Source organism: Anser cygnoides, chromosome 16, assembly GCF_040182565.1.
Source record: "Anser cygnoides isolate HZ-2024a breed goose chromosome 16, Taihu_goose_T2T_genome, whole genome shotgun sequence".
Classification (NCBI taxonomy): domain Eukaryota; kingdom Metazoa; phylum Chordata; class Aves; order Anseriformes; family Anatidae; genus Anser; species Anser cygnoides.
The window spans coordinates 11,869,504-11,889,323 of NC_089888.1; the positions used below are offsets into that span (position 1 = coordinate 11,869,504).

The following is a 19,820-nucleotide window of genomic DNA, read 5'->3' on the forward strand; positions in this document are numbered from 1 at the left end:
TGAGTAGGCCCCACAAGGCTCACCAGTGAGTAGGAACAGAATTTCCATGGTTTTACGAAGCCAAAATTTGTCTCAAAAAGGATCTAATGAGCTGCAGGTTCAGAGTTATAAATACAGGGAAAACAAAGTTGTGTACTTGCTACTGACTGGGGGAGGGACTTGCTTCATTTTTGGTAGCAGAGCACCTCTCACTGTTCCAGTCTTTGCAAACAAGCTGCCTACCAAAAATACCAATTTTGTGGCCTGGCTTATACTTTACCTTCTCAATCAGGTCGATGCAGGCCTGCAGGTCCAGGCCAAAGTCAATGAAGACCCATTCAATGCCTTCTTTCTTGTATTCTTCTTGCTCCAGAACAAACATGTGGTGGTTGAAGAATTGCTGCAACTTCTCGTTGGTGAAGTTGATACACAGCTGCTCAAAGCTGTTGAACTGCAAGAACAAAACCAACCTGCTTCAGCAGGAGGAGCTCCAGAGGTGAATGGAGTCATTGTGCTGCTTTGTCTGGGTGTGAAGAGCAATCTCTGCTAGGATCAGCTGGATTGCTACATGAACAAGTAGCCAGGAGCTCACTGGAGACGGGCCCACAGCAATGTTAGAACAGTAGTAGTGAGCTACTTGTTTATTCTAGACAAATGAATTCATGCAAGAGCTCTTTTTGTTATCAAGGCCAACAGTTTCCTGGAGGAGATAGAGCTGTCGGACACTAGGGGACCTAGCTGTCTCATTACAACATTCCCCTGATTGCAGAGGGCCCACAGAACTCACATCAAAGATCTCGAAGCCTGCAATGTCCAGTACTCCGATGAAGAACTGTCTGGCCAGCTTGGTGTCTAGGGTCTTGTTGATCCGAGTCACCAACCACTTGAACATACGATCATAGGTGGCTTTAGCCAGGGCTCCCACAGCATAGACAACCTGCCGAAGCAAAGAGAGACGAGGTCATGAGCACTCATGCTTCTCCCTGGTTTTGTAGGGAGTAGACTGCAGAAGAGAGCTCCTCTTAGTACGCAGAGGGGACAGACTGGCAGATCTAGGGAGTTCACGGTTGCCATATATGCTCAGAGATGAGCTTTCACATGCTCACCAGAATGTTTTTGTGCCCCTGGCCTGGTGAGCACTGAGACAGCCTCCAAGGTCTTGGGATACAGACTCAGTCCCAAGTGATACTGTCAGAAGCCTCGTGCATGGCTGGAGACTACACCTCACTGAGTTTGGACAGGACTCCAGTCCATAAGGTCCTCTTAAATTTTACTTGGGGATCAGCTTGGACCACCCGTGCCAGGTCTAGATTCCTAACTGTGATGTGGCCGACAGGATGCCTTTTTGCTGCATTCGAGTTTCCCACAAGATCAGTGATTTAGATGAGATTTCTACTGTCCAGAGCTGAACTCTTCATGGGATTGGGACTGACTCTGAAGAAGATCCACAGAATTTGGATTTCTTCTGGCTGTGATCCAGCCCACATTGCAAGGACACTGAACTGAAACTCCAGCCCTGGTTAACACTCAAAATTATCTGCCAGCCCTGCCACCAACTTTTGCAGCTACTAAAAGCCAGTAACTGTAGACTGGCACTCTGGAGTCTCTTCCCAAGCCCAAGAGAGTGAACTGAAGCACGATGCACCCTGCACAGAAAACATTACACAAAGGACCTGACCACAGAGGAGACACATACTGGTATGAGCAGGGAGCCTGTGTCCTGGCACACCCACCTGTTCCACATTCTGACCTTTGGTCACGTATTCATTGCCCACTTTCACACGAGGATGGAGCAACCCCTTGATGAGGTCAGCTGAGCTGATTCCCATGAGGTAGGCAGCTTTGTCAGCACCTGAAAAACAATTAGAAGGCATGAGGAAGCCAGCAAGTAAGCCATGAAAAAAATATATATTACCAGCTCTTCTGCTGATCAACACTAACTATATCATTTTATCCAGTTGCTTCATAGTCTGCTCCAGTCTCTGTATTGTGATTTCCTACTTTGGGTATCATATTTTACTTTTAAAGTCTGGACCTTCTGCCTGAGAAGTTAGAGTTTGTTGGAGATAGCCTTAACAGACCTGCTGCTCCCAGTACGGTTTCCAGTCTTCTTGATCTAGGAATCTCTGTGCATTTTCCAGTGGGAGCTTGGATTCCCATGCGGAAAATTTCAACTGATCAGATGAAAAGCGATTTTCTTGCTTATCTTTCATAGACTCTTTATAGTAGATTGTAGCAAGAAAAACAGCTCTGTAGGGAAATAATTTCTACTAGATCACAATTTTCTTTAATTACCAGGTAGCAGCAGAATCCTGTGTTCACATTCCTGGTGAGCAAGGGCATGAGAACACTGAACAAGGTGAAGTACTGGCAGGTTTCTCAACATCTGTCCAGCAAACAATCACAGCTCTGTGATGGGCTGTGGCTGAGACAGGTCTGATGCAAATGAGAACACCTACTTCTTGCAAGAGTCTGTCCCCAAAAATGCCTGCTTATAGACCAGCCCCTCTGTGTACCCAAAGTAGGTCCAAAGACCTACTGCTAGGGATCTGACTGCTGGGGATCGTGATCATGGACCTTCACAGACCAGGCCAGGGGTGTGATCACAGTCTGCTCTCAGAGAGTTTTGCATGTCAAGGCCAAACTGGGTGAATCTGGTATCATGGAGAAAATAAATAAATAAATAAATAAATAAAACTTACTTTCAGTGCCGTCAGCCTCTGCCTGCTCTTCCCGCTGCTTTTGCTTGAACTTCATGTTGCCAAAGTGCATGATGGCGCCCACTATTTTATAGGAGCCGTATTTCTCATCATTGCTGAAGCCCAAGATATCCATGGCATGCTGAGGAGAGACAAAGCAGCATAAACAGGACGAAGTCATGGATCTGAGATGAGGGTCGGTGCTCCTACTGCCTCCTAAGGTGCTCTCCCTATCCTGAGGCTCTACTGGCTGAGTGGGGCAGGATGCTCTAGTTGGTGGGTACCTAGCTGAGCAATCCTGCTCCACAGGAGTTCGAATGTGAGTTCAAGAGTTCAACTCTCATAAGATCCATTTGAAAAGAAAAAGACTAGCCTAGCATCCACAGCTAGGAAGTTTTCTGAGTTGAGGTCTAGGGACCGTATTTCTCATTTTCTCATGGAAGCTCTGTGAAGTGCTTATGCACTACAGGCTCTTCTTACTGCAGAGACTCCCTGTCCCTTCTGTGCCTGGGAGAGGCTGTTCACAGGGGATCAGTCACCCTGCCATTTCTTGTAGGCTCACAGCACATGCAGAGCAACTGCCAATGAACCAGAGGGAGCTCATAACTAATTTAGAGAAGGACAGAGAAATGCCAGGACATGTCCTTATGAGTGTGGTTGTGAGGTCGTGCTCTCCCTAAGGCCCCTACTTCTAGTTCTGTGGCATGAAGGAAGCACACGTACATCTGTCGCCATGAGTTCCTCGCCATCATCCAGGTTGTCCACAGTTGTTACACCCTGAGAGCAGAAGTGGTAGTCGTAGGGGTTGAGGGAGAGCAGCAGCATATCTGTAGGGGGGAAGACGTGCAGGGGGTGAGGCCAGACAGAGATGAAGCTGGGTAAAAGAGGGGTACCACTGGATGTAGATGAAGAGGTAAGGCTGCAGTGGCCTCAACTAGATGGCACCAACCAGTGGGACAATCTCTGCAAGCCCAGGCAGGCCCTCATATGGGTCAATCCCTTCTGTGATGTTCCTCCTGCTTGCTATCTTGGGAGATGGCTTGGGTGTAGACTGATTTAGAAGTGGCCTTCCATGCCCTTGTGACCACCAGATAAGATTACTGCTCAGCACAGCTCTCCAGAACTACCTAATAAGGTATCGTACTGGAGCCAGCAGCAGGCTCAAGAGCCTGCAGCCAAAAGGCTGACCACCCCAGGGCATCGTGCCAGCCATCCTTCTGCAGTGGGCAAAGGTTTCCTGTGCACTCTGTGCAACCTGGCACCTGGAGGGCAGGGCTGCCCAGAGCACGAGAGTGGCCCCAGGGCAAAATCAGGGTCAGCTGAGACTGTCCTGGGGAACACATTCAGGATATGTCTGCCCTGCTCCCAGACAGTTGCAGAAAGGGCTTTAATTTTCAGACTGAAGTGACTGGTTTCTCAGTTTGTGAAGATAAAGGAGGCCAGACTAGACAACATCTTGAAATCCCTTCTACCCTGAATTATCCCACAATCCTACAGTCCTGCACAGCCATCAGAGCATTTGAGGGCCATACCTGCATGGTAAGCTGGGTTTGTTCAGCTCTGTGGAGAGCAGGACCCTGACAACAGAGCTTTTTCTGGCTATTTTCAAGCTGCCACACTGTAAAGGCTATGCTGCAGCTTTCGCTGCCTTACCTTGCAGCTCTGGTTTCTTCCCAGAGAGGATCTGGTAGTAGATGTGGTAGCTTCGCTCTTTGGGTTGCTGGAAAATCACTCTTGATTTTTCCAGAAGATCTAGAAGCAAATAGGGTAGAGGGGTTAAAGGAGGACTTGATTTTCCCTGGAGCTGACCCAGCATCAGCAGAAATAGTGAGAAAGAAATCCCTCCCCGCTGCAGCTGGCACGTGTTACTCACAGATGTCGATGTCTGCAGAGGCCAGCTTCCCTGAGGGGCCAAAATGGATGCGGATGAACTTGCCCTGAAAACGTTTACAAGGAGGTAAGCACTGGGCTTGGCTACACAGGCACGATTCCAGGCAGCTCCTAGAAACCTCAGATAGCTACAGGACACTGGTAATTCCCCACTTCTTAGGTTTCTGCTGATGCCAGGCAAATTACTGTGCTCAGTGAGGGATAGGTTGGTGAAGTTCTCTTGGTTGTAGTGTGCTGAGGGTCAGTCAGTATTGCCTAGGTCTTTAAACACTGGGTAGGCAGAAATTCTACTCACAGCAGATAAATCCCTGTCCCCAGGCCTGTTCCTCCTGCAGGGCAGTATGACACTGAGTCTGCCCACAACCTCCTGTCCATCGTGTGCTGGGCAACCTCAGCCCCTGAGCCCCTCCTTTCCTCTCAAGGCACACAAACAGCCATCAAAGCCACCTGTGGTCAATGAGCTCCACATCCCAGTGCAGACCCAGTCTGGGCTTAGCAAAAGGGCTGATACTGCTTGGAAGTGGCATGCCTGTCTGCCCCAACTCCAGCACTCCAAGCTGTGCTTTCTGGCCCCTCAGCTTTGGTCTTGTAAGGGACTTGGCTGCAGCCCCAGGCTGTGACACGGGCGATTCACACTGACCACCGCAGCACCCACTGCGTTGATTTAGCCAGCAGAAGCCTGGCCCTAGCAGTCCAACCCTACTAGAGGAAGAGCTAGGTGTCTGCTCTGCAGCTAGATATTCCACTGAACAAAAGCACTAATACCACAGATGATGCATTCAGTTACATAAACGCTGCACATCAGCACTCTGTCTTCGTACGACACTTACAAAACGCGAGGAGTTGTCATTTCTTATGGTTTTGGCATTGCCAAAAGCTTCCATAGCTGGGTTAGCCTCAATGATTTGATCTTCAAGGGTTCCCTGGAAAACAAAATCAAAGGATGTGTCAGCTCCCGCCCAGCTGGAGGGGATCTGTCACCAATGTTGCAGGGAAAGGGAGCATGAGGCTCCTTGTCCCGTCTGCGTGCTATGCTCATTAACTGTCTTTAGAGCCTGCTGCTTTTGAGGCCTCTCCTTTTCTCATGAGGGGATGCAGCTGGATTTAGGGGCAGAAGAGCTGGATTTTGCAGCAAAGTTCTCTCGGAGATTCTCCTTGCCTAAACTCACCTCTCTGCACAAGGTCCTTAGCCCCGTTCCTAGGCTGCTGCAACATGCAAACCAAGAGCAAGCACACATTGCCACCACAACAGTCGGAAGCATTTCAGGCTTTTTGCCAGGCATTTCCCCTTCCACCAAACCAAAGTCTTGGAGAGTTCCAATCACAGCAAATTGCAAATAATATTTGCAAATAATTGCAAATAATGCAGAAAAGAAGCTTGACTCCCTGTGCTAACAAAATGCACAGCAGGGCCACAGCGTGATGGGAACACATTGCTGGTCCCAGCTGGCGTCATCTTCTGAACTCTCTGGAGCTCTTTGGAGAAGATTTATCTCCCCAAGATTTATCTCCCCATAACCTTGTTTTTCTATTCATGTTTCATACACATAGCTCAAAGAGACAGAGACAGTCACCACCTAACACAGACAAAGCAGGAAAAGAATTAGAAAAGAGAGAAAGAGACTCCTGCCAAGCCACATGAAGGACAGTGGGGTCTGACAACTGCAGCAGAGTTTGGTAGCACAGGCACCTGCAGGACTTGTCAGGAGAGAGCCTTTCAGTGCCCGCTCCCTGACACCGGGATCACAGTGCCTTCCTGCTGGGCGTGAAACACCAGCTCTGGGCTTCCAAGGCTGGGGCCACAACTGGTCCCCACCTCTGCAGCTCCAGGCGTGTAAAGGGCAAAAGAAACAGGAAGCTGTTGTGAATCACGGCTTTACTAGCAAACCCTTTGATCTATTGTATTTAATTTTAATCTCATCAAAAATTGCCTGCAAGATGCCAGGGGGGCTGCCCCATGGGCCGCCCCAGAACCACAAGCTCAGTCCTCCAACTAGCTGGCTCTTAGTAATAGTTCTCCTGAGTGGCCTGAGCCTCATGTATTAACAAGCATCTCCCACCCAACAGGGCATGAATGCAGCTGGCCATGTGCATCAGCTGAAGCCACCCCTCAGTGTTGGATGGAGAAGCTGGGGGCCAAGGGCATTGAAGTGAGCTGCTGAAATGGCTGAGCCAAGACTGCTGCCCCACATTGGCATTCCCCGCTGTCCTGCTGTAGCTCTGGTGCAGCTGAACTTTGCCCTCAGCGTTAAAGATTAAGAGTCCGTAACACTTACCCCAGTTTTAGTGGCAATAGTTGCCTAGAGAAAAGAAAGAAAACTGTCTTTAGAATCTGGAAAAGCCAAGCAAGAACCACAAGAAGCATGGTCAGAAAAGCAGGACACGGCCATTTAGTGTCAAAAACGGTCCAAGAAAAAATGGGAGGATTAAATTTTTTAAGATATGCCAAAAAGTTGTTAAATAGATTAGCTCAAGAAAATGAAGAAATGCATCAAAAAGCAAGAACAGTTAAATCCAAACCCAAAGAAGAGTAAAGAAAATAATGCTGAAGTATGGCTTGTCTGATACCTAAAGCAGCCAGTTTGCTTCTGTAAGGGAAAAGCAGGCTGGAGCCTCAACGTGTCAAGAAGAAATAAGCAATTGCAAGAGCAGCTCAAAAATAACCAGCACCAAAGAAATGCAAGAATCAAAACAAAAGCAAGAAAAGCACAAGGTAGAAAAGGGTCAAGATGAACAAAAGAAAAAAATAAAAAGGATAAAAGGACGAAAAGCAAGGCTTAAAAGAGACAAGGTGGGTAATGGCAGCTTTACTCCATTTCTTTAACGGTCCTTAAGAAGATTTGTAGGGTGTGGAAGAAGGAAGAGAAGATGAAGAGGGCATCTAACGCACCTCTTCCAGGCTGCTCCATCTGAGCAGCCACTTAAAAAAACATCCATTCCCCCTTGAGCAAGATTGTTTCAAGCCTTGCTTGTTCAAAAGTCAGGGAAAAGCCAAGCCCTGGGTGGGTCAGACCAAAACACGCTTCCAAATGCAAAAAGTTGGGGGAAGAAAAAGAAAAAAACAAAAGTAAAAAGAAGAAGAAAGAGGGAAGGGGAAAAAAAGGGAAAAAAAAAAAAAAAAGGAAGGAAGAAAACAGCAAGAATTTCTTTCAAAAGAGGGTCTTACTAATTTCTTGCCCGGTGTGTCGCCCAAGGCTGCGACAATGGCAAAGTACTGAATGACCCGCTTGGTGTTTACAGTCTTACCAGCACCAGATTCTCCGCTTAGAGTAACAGAAATACACAGATCAAGGACATGAGGCAAAGAACAGGCAAAAACACTTCAAACAGAGACCCTGCCAACCTGCCGGGGCTGCCCAGCCACCCCACGCATCATGCTAGGTAGGAGAAGCAGAGCACCAGGGAGAGACGGGGCTATCAACTTGCCATCCTGGGCAGCAGTTTTCGAGGCGAGGGCGAACGTGGTGTCCTTTGGGACCCCGCAGAGGCAAGCAAAACCCTGCTCCACGTCCTCCGAAGCAAACCCACCGCCAACCTGGGCTTTGCCTGCCTCTGCTGCGGGGCCGCACGCAGCCAGCTGTCAGGGGGTGCCAGCAGACACCGAGGCGGTGCCGAGCTTTGTCTGGCGGGCACACAGCCCTCGCCCCAGGGCTTCAGCTGTCCCGGATCAGCGCGGGGCCGTGTGCTGGCTGGTTTCAGCACGCCCCGCTTTGTTGGGGGAGCTTGGAGACGGCCAGGGTGCTGCGGCGGGGCCGATCTTGCCCAGGCTGTGCCCACGCAGGGCCTGATGAGCATAGGGTCTGGCTGGCTGCACAGGCCCGGTGAGCTCATCCCTATAGATAGCCGCTCCCCTATTGTAATCCCAGATGACAAAGAGCGGGGGGAGCTGGGGAGCGCAGCGCTGCAGGACCAGAGCCAAGCATCTCTCCTCAGCCCCTGCGTTACCTAATTAGGCTATGGCCGAGGCTAAAAATGTCCGTGGCTCCTGGCAGCGGCCGGGGGTCCTTTAGAGTCCTTTATATAGCCCTTATCTATATGTCACTTGAAATTAACCTGGCCTACATCCTCCCACATCGCCCGCCACCCCTCCGCCTGCCGATGCCGCCATCTCCCTCCGGCCTCAGCCTCCATCTCCGCCCGCCATGGTCCAGGGACAGGCACCGGTGGGTGGACGGGGAGCCCGGCGGCAGCTGTTGGGGTGCGGGGCAGCCTGGCACTGTCACCTGGCGTGGGACGGGCTGACAGCTGCCGGGGGGTGTGTGAGGTGCCGGGGGCCCTGCTGAGGCAGGGGGTGCTGCTGGTGAGGGCAGCTGGATGGCGGCTGGGGGCGAGACGGGGGCGGGAGGCGCAGGGAGAGACTTACGTGATGAGCATGGACTGGTTCTCTCGGTCTGCAAGGGAAGGAGCAGGCAGTCAGTTGGGATGCCCGAGGGTTTCGCCCACTCCACCATTTTCACCCCCCAGGCTGGCGGCAGTGCCCCCCTCGTGCCTCAGCCTCCCCCCAGCCCCACAGCCGCCGCCTCAGCGCCCGCCATGGTGTCCGGCCAGGCCCTTACTGCGCAGCATGTCGTTGTAGGCGTTGTCGGCGATGGAGTAGATGTGAGGGGGGGCCTCGGAGCGCCGCTTCCCCTTGTAGGCTGCCACCACGGGCGCGGTGTAGACGGGTAGCCACTTGTAGGGGTTGATGGTGACGCAGAAGAGCCCCGAGTAGGTCTGCGGGCAGGAAGGGGGCAGCTGAGGCACAGGGGAGCCCCAGCACCCCTTCCCTTCATGGTGGGGCGAGGGTGGCGGGGTCCCCCTGGGCGGCGGTGGCTTACGTAGATCATCCAGTGGGAGTAGCGGCGCTTGAGGTTGTAGAGCACGGAGGCCTCGTTGAGGTGCGTCAGCATGGCCATGTCCTCAATCATGTCAAACTTGGGGGGGTTCATGGGCTGCAACTCGTCCTCCTTCACCACCCGCGTCTGCCAGAGCAGGGATGGGGGCGTTGGGCCTGGCTCCAGGGCACCTTTTCCCCAGACCAACAGGCTGCCCCCCATTTTGGGGTGGCAGGGTGGTGGCACCCCAGGCTGGGAGGAGCAGCCCCAAACCTGTCCCTCCCCAGGGACACAGCTGAGGAGGGCTCCAAGCCTGGGGGCACCAAGATGCCCCCCCCCAAACCTCCAACCCTTCATTGTCCCAGCTCCCCCATGGAGACATTCCCCTGCAGGTGCCTCCTTCTGCCCTCCCAGAGGTGCCACCAGGATGGCCACACACAGGACAGGGGAAATGGCACTGCACTGGTTCCGCGAGGTGCTCAGCACCCCTCAGCCCACCAGAGGGGTCTCTGGTTATTTGGGAAAACAGCTGAAATGAGACCCCACCACTTCTAGCTGGGTCTGTTTAATCCTGTAAATCCAAGCCCTGAGAAACTATCGCCTCACATATCTGGATGGAAAGAGCTGGATTTAGCAAATGGGCTTGTTAATGCATATGAAACAAAATCTTTCACAGAGATTTTTTTTTTTTACAGGTATTGAGCATGTGATGTTAAAAGGTGTTAGGTGTTAAAAGCCAGAAAGTGAATAGAAGAACAAGGGTGGGGTTTCTCTCTTGAAACTGTTTCTGTTGGAGCCCTGGATCCAGTGGCAGCAGGTATAGCTTGAGATTTTGCAAATCCATGACAAATTTAAAAAAAAATATTTCCAAGAGGGAACAGCAACAGGATTTGGAAACTTTTTTGTTTGCATAATCTGAAGATCTCGAACCAGAGCATTTTTAACAGCAAAATAAACCTTTCAAATTGACACCCTCCTCCACCATAAATTATCTTTCATGGAGGGAAATTTGTTTTCTTTTTTTTCCCCCAATTTCAGACAAAAATCTTTTTAAAACCTTTACACTTTTCATAGGCAATTGTGTACACTTAAATTAGGCAGACATGAGCACTTCTCAGTGTCATTAAGACTAGACAAGAAATAAAAACAACCACGTCTATCATTTACTGCCAGGTCAGCACCTTGTTCTTTTCCCCATTTTACACCAGCGCAAGTCTCTGCACAGCAGCAACGCTGCATGGGCATGCAACTCCCATAGCTGAGAAGGGAATATTAATTAAGCCCATTTGTGGCTATTCATAATGGATGTTATCTTGAGAAATACCAGCTGATGGCTGCCTGCTTTGCCTTCCCCCTACTGCTGCGGAGCTGGAGCTGCACCTCCCCAGCCTGCCAGCCTCAGCCCTGCTCCCCATGGCAGCGGTGGAAGCAGCCACTGGGCTGCGGGAGGGAGCACAGGGCTCAGAATCAGGCCCTCAGTGCCCAACACTACACTAGCATTTGGCTAAGAACAAATCTTCAGTCATGTTCACGCAGCAAGTGGCACGGTGACGGCCCCTGTACGGTTGTTCTTTGTCTGTTCCCCCAACAGCACCGCTGCCTCTGCTGCAATTTCACGCTAAAACAAGCAGGACTTGGCTCCTTACCTCTGGTTTCAACCTTCGAGGTTAGCAAAGCAACAGTTCAGCAGCACAAGGGGCTGTGCTGGAGTCGGCCCGCTGTCCTGTCCACCCATCTCGCCCGGTAAACTGGGTTTGAAAGCAACCCCTCGGTGGGGGGATGTTGAACAGTTGGCATGCTCAGAAAGCCATTGGCCTATGTGTGCCAACACACCACGGTGTGACAAACAGCACGGCCAGCCCTCAGGGGACAACTGACTGCTGAGCGTGGATGGGCTCTCAGGGAGAGCTTGGCTAGGTCCAGACGTGATCTTGTCCCGCGTATCCCCCCTCTGCACACACTTGCTGGCTCTCGGAAAAGGAAAGGTATTTTGCTTACTTGCTTATCTTTGGTTTCCACAGTGACTTTGCCACCGGTGCTTTCTTTGATTTCCACTTCAATGTAAGCTTCTTTCTCATCTGGGATCCAAGCACGCTTCTTTCCTAGAGGGTGGAAAAAGAAAGGAAGGAAAGGAAAGGAAAGGAAAGGAAAGGAAAGGAAAGGAAAGGAAAGGAAAGGAAAGGAAAGGAAAGGAAAGGAAAGGAAAGGAAAGGAAAGGAAAGGAAAGGAAAGGAAAGGAAAGGAAAGGAAAGGAAAGGAAAGGAAAGGAAAGGAAAGGAAAGGAAAGGAAAGGAAAGGAAAGGAAAGGAAAGGAAAGGAAAGGAAAGGAAAGGAAAGGAAAGGAAAGGAAAGGAAAGGAAAGGAAAGGAAAGGAAAGGAAAGGAAAGGAAAGGAAAGGAAAGGAAAGGAAAGGAAAGGAAAGGAAAGGAAAGGAAAGGAAAGGAAAGGAAAGGAAAGGAAAGGAAAGGAAAGGAAAGGAAAGGAAAGGAAAGGAAAGGAAAGGAAAGGAAAGGAAAGGAAAGGAAAGGAGGAAACATATTGAAAGTGTCAACTGAAAGCTGCATCAATGAAGTCTGATAACATGGCAGGACAGCGATTAATCCTTCCTACGCTCTTGGTCATAGGAGTGGGGATTTATTTGCCTTTTCCATGTTTGGCAGCTGTTTAATTTGCCTGTATCAACTTTTAGTGTGACAGAAGTCTGCTGCTTCCCATGTGCTTGCAGTCAAAGTCTAATAAAAAAGGAAGGTGAGAGGAAGAAAAAAAAAAAAAAAACAAACCCTCTCCTGGTTTGTAGTTTTGTAGTGCCCAGAAGTGTGGGATAGAGCGGGTTGCCTCAGAGCAGGCTCTGCACACCTCCAAAATGAAAGGGAGCAGGAGAAGGCTTTGCCACCACCAGTCCCTCAGCCCATCTTCCCCAGCCCTTCTGCCCCTCAGGGCCAGGGGAAATGATGGGCCACCTCCTCCCACACCTCAGAAGAGAAGGGGACAGTCAGAAACCTTCTGAGATCCTCCTATCCTCTAGGGTGCTGGGGGCAATTCTGCAGCACCTGCAATGCCCCGGGGAGCAGCCCTGGGGAAGGGATGGGGAGAATCTCCAAGGAGAGCCATGGCCAAGGGTTCCTCTGGGGCTGTGCCTTGGGGCTTACCATCAAATGGAATTGTCTGAAGCTTCAGCTGCTCTGTGTAGCTTTTCCGGAGGTATTCAGCAGCCTCCCCAAACTCGCTCATGTCCAGCATAGACATCTTGCCCGGTTGGAGGAGGACTTGCCAACAGCAAAGGAAGAGTGAACAACACCTGAATGCTGAAAAGAGGGAAGGGGCAAGAAGTCAGTGCACAGAGAAGACATCCACCGCTGGGCTGCTAACCCAGAGGAACAGTCACCAAAAGTCCTTTTAATTTTAGAGAGTGAGAGAAGACAGCGACAACAATACTAGCTAATAATAACCATAATAACAACACAATCACTGAACACTTCTCCTTCTGCTGCTATCAGTCTCGCACTGCAAGTCCCCGCTATGTGAGCCTGCATTGCCTTGGTATCAAAATCATTCGCATTTAGGGCTTGACCAGAGATCATCAGCAGCACCCCTTTTCTTGATAAGCCCAGCTAAGAGCTATTCCAGCTCTGCAGACCTGCTGGAGCCCTGCTGCTCTGCACAAAGCCTCTGCAAAGACCCGTGTCCGTGCTGCAGAGCAATATTGCAGGACAATAAAAGCAAGAACGGAGGCATTATCCCTTGGAAGACCCCTTCTAGAGGACCGCGCTGACAGCTGCTTGGAAAGGCACTTTTATGACACTGCTTTCTAACATCCATCTAACGCAGTGTCCCGCGGCAGGACGCCGAAACGCCGCCGCTGTCACGAACGCGACCAGTGCTGCTAGCCGGCGAGTTGGCAAAGTGCACAAACCGTAGCAAAAATACTCTTGATTCGGGTCTGTCCCACCCTGTACCAGCAGTCAGCTCCTGTCTTCCAGGAACATCCGCCCTGCGGAGGTGAAGCGGGTTAGTAGCAGAGGAGAAGCGTGCACACAGCCATGCTCTTTCTTACTAACCTTGGTGATAGGACTGAGCGGCTGTGTGCGTGCCGCAAAGCCCCTTTTTATTGTGTCTGTCAAGGTCAGAGTGGGAAAAGATATGTCAGAAATTCCCATGTGTCATGTCCACACAGCTCCATTGGTGCTGCTGTCCCACTGCCCGGAGAGACACAAAAGGCAAACTTCGCTTTTATCTCCCTGCAAATGCAGCCTGGTTATTTTTACTCCTGTATTGTCAGGCGAGCACAAAGGCAGAACGAGGGACTGCAGCCCCGGGAGGCAGCACAGCTCCGTGAGCCTGCTCCATCAGGAGTGCAAAAAAATCTTTGCTTTCCGCCTTCCCAGGCTGGCACATCCAAATCTATGGCTCAGCTCTGGTCCAGGCTCTCCTCGCTGGACTGCCCGGGAGCAGGGAACCAGGGCAAGGACCTCGGGGTCGGCCCTTGATACCCCCTTGCCTTCTTCTCCACGGGCTTGGCTGGTTTGCCCAACCTCACTAGCTGCTTCCCATTTAACACCAAATGTCATGAATTTGCTTTTCTGGTTATAGGCAATGGAAATGCAATGGTTTTGCTGGAGGGACTGATTCTGGACGGGCTCTGCCCAGCACTAAACCCCTGGGTCCTGCTTCCTAAGCATGCTCACCTCAATGCAGGAGCTATGTCCATGGCTGAGACAGATGAAAAACCACTCTGTACAGAGAGACTTCTGGGTTTCCTCCACATCATTTTACCCAGTCTGACCCCAAAGAGTCCATGGACAACATGGTGACCACCACTCAGAGCACAACTCCATCCCAGCAGCAGCACCATGAACTTTCTGAGATGGGAATGGGCCCGGTGGGAGCAGCACAACCCAACGGCTGTGTCACAGGAATTTCTGTGCCAGGCTCAAGGAAGAGCCATGTAGTTGCTGGCATCTCAAATGGTTTCTGCCCTCCTGGCTGGCACTGGCACTGCCCCCCAGAAGACCCCCACACCTCCTCCCAGCCGGCTCGCAGCTGGTCCCCTCTGCAGCCCAGCTCTGCTCCGTCCCAGGCACCTCACCCCCTGGGGAAGCAGGTGGGCCTCAGTGCAGACATGGGGGAAAGGAGCTGCAGCAGCCTCCAAAGCTGGAAATGAGTCTAACCAGAGCCAGGTGATGGGGGTGGTGCCTGGCCAGGAACAGCTGGCTGCTGCCCGCCTCCTCAGCTGGCGACACCTCGGTGCTGAGCTGCCTCTTGGCTGCCCAGTCCTGTGGTCATGTCCCGGGGACACAGAAATGACAACTGATCCCACCAAGGTGACTCTGGAGTGAAGCCTGGGAGGTTCGTGGGATGGAGGAGGACTCCAGACCTGCCCCCTGGGGTGTGAGCCCTGGTGGAGGGGATGGCTGGGCTCAGAGATGGGTCGGTATTGCCTTCACTGACTGCACAGTGTAATGTAAGGGCTTTGCGTGGTGCAATGTAAGGACTTTGCATGGTGCCAGTCTTCCCATGAATTAAAATGGAGATGAGGCTGTGGCCTGGTGCCCAAGGCATGTTGCTTTGTCACTAACAAGGTGACCTTGAGCCCATCAGGATGAAGCAGGCTGCAAGCCCCCATCTCCAAATACCATGTGGGCACTCCCCCACTAGGGTGGCCAGAAGTCCATGTCTTCATCCATCGGGATTTGAGAGCAGCTGCTGCAGAGCTGGACTCCACAGATGTGTCTACTCCATCTCCCCTGGGGAGACCATCAGGGGTCCTGAGACCCCACTTGGCTGTGGTGTCGCAGAGGTGTTCAGCCTCGCCAAGATGGCAGAGTTGCAGTATCTGGAAGGGCAACAGGCGGTGGTGGGCCACAGGTTCCTCTGAGGTCAGCCTGGTGGTCTTCTGCCTCTCCGTCCCAAGCTCGGAGTCGGGTTTCCACCCACGCCCTGGAGGGGCCCGAGGCCTGAGGCGGGTGCGGTGCCAAGTACCTTTGCCACGAGCGCCCCGGCAGTGGGACGAGCGCTCGGGCAGGGCCTACCAGCTGGCCCGGCCTCGCACATTCTTCTCAGGGCACGTACCCACCCCGCGCTCTGCTCACCCCCTCCCTGCCTTATCTTTAAAGCGATTTTATTTTCGGAGATTCCTTCTGCAGTTCCTTCTGTTCGCCCTAGTTTCTCTCCCTCTTTGAAGATGTTCCAGCAGGGTCCATCAAAGGCCGAGCAGATCTGTAGAAAGGGAAATGTGGAATGGTCACTCCGGCAGCTGCTGAAATGCACTTCCTTTGGGTTCGGGTGATTTCAGAGCTGGCCTTTGTGATGTGGTTTTCAGGGTGGTAGGAAGCTCATCCTCCCATTCCTGGCCAGGCGTGAGCTGTGCCCTGCTCAGACAGGTGCAGCGCGGCACCCTCAGCGGGGCAGCGGCTGGAGAGGGCTCCGTGAACCTCCCACGGAACCCCACGGGCACGACGAGGAGCCCACGGCTTTAGCTGGAGCAGAGAGGACTTGCTTTAGGTGGCTATCGCCTGATGCCAAGTCTGCTCCGACATCGCACCAGCTCTCCAACACCACCCTCAGCACTGTGAGCATCTCCCCTGCCATCGAGGCACCCCGTTTCTTCCCCCTACAGCTCTCTGCTTGACGTATCGACATCCCGTGAGGTGGTAGGTGAGGATGGGGCTCCTTGGGCATGCCCTTGAGGGCTGGACAAGCCTCTCCCCATGGGCCAGGACACCACCAGCACCCAACTGTTTGGGTGTTTTGCAGTCAGATCAGCTCCTCATCAGTCCCAGAGAGCCAGGGGGTGCCAGGGGCTCGGCCACCCCCCCGTGACCTCCCTGCTGCTCCCCGACCCCGCGGGAGGAATGCTTCCCATTAGCAGGCTCTGATAAGTGGCAGGAAGGAGAATTACTCTCCCCGTCGGGCCATTCGCTAGAGGTTTCTTTCCACACTTAACATATCACTGCTATCAGCTCCCTGAAATGCACTGGAGGGGAGTGCGAAGGCGTCTGATTAGATAAAGACAATCTGCAGAGGGGCTATTTCAGGCATATTTCCATGCAGCAGGAATGTCTGCGTACAGGCAGAGGTGACAGCCCAGCGCTGCCACCCGCCAGCGTCCCTCTGGCTCAGCCTGGCCCCCGAGCCTGCGGCTGCGAGGCTCCCTCCAAAGCCTCTAAAACCCTGGCTGTGCTCCCTGCAAAGCACTTTTTCACCAAAAAGCCTTCAGGAATAATGCTGCTGCTTGCTGTAGCATGAGGCTTGGGCAGCATGAGCACACCAGAGCCTCTGGGCACTGTACTCCCACAATGAGTGAAAGAAATGAATGTACAAAATGCATCCAAAATGAGGATCAGGATTGAGAATGTACCTGGAAAAGGCATGACATGGGAAATCAGGGGCTGGAGTTAGTAAGCAACGTGCTGGGAAGGTCCCACTCAGGCAAATAGACAGCAAGGTCACCTGGAGATGGGGAAAACTGGGGTGTTTTTATTTGTTTGCATTTAATTTCCCAGCTTTGAGGTTTTAGGGACGTTCTTCTCCAGAGGGATGGCCACTGGAAAGACCCAGCATCTGTTTAGGAACAAAGGTTGTAACAAACACTGCAAATATTACAGGAATGTGTGAGCCGACTTCAGTGAAGATGCTTGAGGTTTTGGCAATGCATTACAAAAAGAGATGAGAGAAAAGAGCCTCTCGCCCCACTCATTTGAACACTTAATAGCACCTCAGTTGCAACTGGCTTGCCGGGACAGGCCCCGGCACACAGCAGCCTTTGGAAATGAAGCCCAAGAGCTGCCTTGGTCTTGATTTCCAAGGTGTTTCAGCACGGTGCGGGACAGGACACACACTGAGCCCACACCACCCAGCTGCTCACAGAGCATCGGTCCCCGGGCCCAGCCCAGCCAAGCCCCCTGCTCTCTGCTCCTCGCACACCTCCCTGGCTAAACGGGAAGCTCAGTCAGAGCCATGGTGAGGAGATACCTGACGGAAGGGGCCATGCCAGGCTGGGACTTCAGCATTTGTCTCCTCAGCCTGGCAAAGGCCATGGCTCTGCCCTCCCGGTCCATTAACCCCGCACTGTGCTCGCTGCAGGCTCAGAGCTGCTCAGCCTGTCTTCTCCGCTGCGTTTGGTCGTCAAGCCTCCCACTTGATCAACCTCAGCTCAGCTCATGACAGGGGACAGCAGTTCGAGACGGAGAGGCGACAAACGTGGGATTTTCCCATGGGACCTGGTAGGCTTGGGCCTTCCTCAAGCCTGGCCACCACCGAGGAGGGAGCAGTATCCCTGCGTGTCCCCACGCTGTGCCAGGAGACCTCCCCACGTCGCTGTGGCCCATCAGGCGGTCACAGCAAGGAGGTGGCTCACTCCTGGCTGCCCTGCCCAGGTGAGGGCAGCAGGAGATGGTGGCCACCACCCCAGGACTTCTCCTGTTTTGGCCGTGGATTCCAGGTTTCCAGTCACCAGCCTGGAAACACCCTGGTGGGCTGCCAGCTTGAGGACAGCAGTTTTCCTCTACAAGATGTTCTCTGTCCCCAGGCTAGACCCATGGGGCTTGGGCTCAGGGGCTACTCTCAGCACCCCCAGAGCAGCAGCTGAGCGGAACACAGCCTGTGCTACCCCATTTGTTACCGGACGGATGAAACAAACCTCCCAAAAAGCACCCCCAAGGATCAAGTCCTGGTGTTGGAGGGACCCTGGCTCCATGCATGGCCAGCATGGTGGCTGTTGGCGCTGGGGAGCTGCTCCCCGCAGGCTGAGCCCAGCAGAAGTGGGTGAGCATCCGTGGCTGTGGAGCAGGGCAGAGTGCTGGGCCGCATGTGTCCCCATCCGGGAGCTCGGGCGTCGCTCCGGGAAGCAAAAGTGCAGCCGAACTCAGGTGGAAGGCCCCAGCTTGGTTTTCCACCCGCTGGTCCCGCTGGCTCCCTCGCAGCCCGGCTCAGTGCTATTTATACCTCTCTCCACGGCACAGAAAGGCCTGGTGGAAAAGCTAAGGAAGTGAAATTACTTTGGGGAAGAAATGACACTACCCGTTTATAAATAACCCGGGTTTCATTGATCTTGTGGATGCTCCCTTGGCAGAGAGTCCAATGTCATCGCTCCAGTCATGCAGACAATACTTGGGCATTGTTTTATTCTCAGTTACAGTGAAAAGGACAGCACCAGCTGCCTCGCTATCTTTAGCCCATGAGAGCACCCTTCAATTGTTCTGCACTTCAAACAATAGGCACACGTGTGGGGGGTTTAAGATTGCTGGCCTTAGCAGAGCATTTCGCATTGAAACGCGGCCTCAGAGACAGTAGATTTCTTTCATACCCTTGCTGAAGCTGGCATTCATACGACAGAGAAGCCAGGGCGCAGGAGCTCTGCCTTGTTTTTCTCCTGCAGGACGGGCCAGCGAGGGGCTGGGCTCCCCGGGGAGCCCTCTGAGCTCTGCCCACAAAAATAGCCCTATTGTTCTGTCTTTATTTGGCTGGTGTCACACACCACATCAACCCCTCTGCTCGTGGGGTCAGGCCAGCAGCTCCGCTCCTACTCTATTGCAAAATGCATGTCAGCACCGGTGCTCAAGTGTCTCGAGATATGAGACCATCGGCCAAAGCCCCGTGAACTCTCCCTGCAGCTGGAAGAGCAAAGCAGGATGTTTATTTTTGTTGGTTTTTTTTCCACTTTTCTTTTCCACGGGGTACCGGGGGGACCATGCGCGGAGGACGAGCGATGCTTTGAAGGCACGGCCGGGCGGCCAGGCACCCGTCCGGCAGCTGCGCTGTATCAAACGCCCACACGCACCGCGGCAGCGCGGCCGGCACACGGCCCGCACGCTCTGGGGGCTCGCACCCCGCGCACCCGGGACCTGGGCACGCCGCGGGCACCCCGGGGCAGGACGGGGCCGCTGGGGTGGCCCTGCCGCTGGGGCTGCTCTGGAGGATGAGGAAAGCGGCAAAGCCTCCGAGCTGTTTATTCCCTCCCCGCTGATGCTGTGCTGAGCTTCCGCTGTCTGCGCCCCGGGGGGCTGCCTCTGAGGGCGGCCGCGGCACCGACAGCCCCCCGAGCCCCCAGGCCCAGCGGCCGGGGGAGAGGTTTGCCGCCACAAAGCGCTTTTCCTCTCGGCCTCGCTCGCCTCTATTTTTAGCACGTGAAGACAACGGCCCAGCTGCTGTTGTTCGTCTGCTGTTGCGCGGAACGTGCCAGATGCTTCCCGAGCCTGCCGTGTCTTATCGGTAACCTCCCCCGAGCCGCCCTGCGCCCCCCCCCGACGCCGCAGGCCCTCCGGCCCTCCCCTTCCACACCCGCGACTGATTAATTAAGCCGATTAACGGCGTTAATTACGGCAGGGACCCACAGCTCCCGACCAAAGGGAGGAAAAACGAAGAGCCCCGGGCGCAGGAGGGAGGCGAGGCCACGGCCTCAGCCCCCACCTCACGCCGGCCTCCCCCCCCCCCCCGAGGC

The 19,820-nt window shown here is 53.2% G+C and overlaps 1 protein-coding gene across 2 annotated transcripts in view; it reads right to left on the reverse strand.

Annotated features, from left to right (window-relative positions):
* The window catches only part of MYH7B (myosin heavy chain 7B), a 28,488-nt gene extending 15,027 nt beyond the window's left edge, over window positions 1-13,461 (reverse strand). Inside the window, exons 1-16 of one of the 2 annotated variants that reach the window (XM_048080687.2) lie at window positions 13,441-13,461; window positions 12,532-12,687; window positions 11,381-11,484; window positions 9,386-9,529; window positions 9,125-9,281; window positions 8,932-8,959; window positions 7,735-7,831; window positions 6,845-6,868; window positions 5,399-5,491; window positions 4,552-4,615; window positions 4,332-4,430; window positions 3,402-3,505; window positions 2,682-2,820; window positions 1,713-1,831; window positions 767-916; window positions 260-430 (exon numbers count right to left, since the gene is read on the reverse strand). In XM_048080687.2, the coding sequence (XP_047936644.1) occupies window positions 260-430; window positions 767-916; window positions 1,713-1,831; window positions 2,682-2,820; window positions 3,402-3,505; window positions 4,332-4,430; window positions 4,552-4,615; window positions 5,399-5,491; window positions 6,845-6,868; window positions 7,735-7,831; window positions 8,932-8,959; window positions 9,125-9,281; window positions 9,386-9,529; window positions 11,381-11,484; window positions 12,532-12,628 (1,590 nt within the window). In that variant the 5' untranslated portion in view covers window positions 12,629-12,687; window positions 13,441-13,461. Of the gene's footprint in view, window positions 1-259; window positions 431-766; window positions 917-1,712; window positions 1,832-2,681; window positions 2,821-3,401; window positions 3,506-4,331; window positions 4,431-4,551; window positions 4,616-5,398; window positions 5,492-6,844; window positions 6,869-7,734; window positions 7,832-8,931; window positions 8,960-9,124; window positions 9,282-9,385; window positions 9,530-11,380; window positions 11,485-12,531; window positions 12,688-13,295; window positions 13,315-13,440 lie in introns of those variants that run through there. The other variant, XM_066978406.1, reaches the window with a different exon arrangement.
* Between the last annotated feature and the right edge of the window lie 6,359 nt (window positions 13,462-19,820).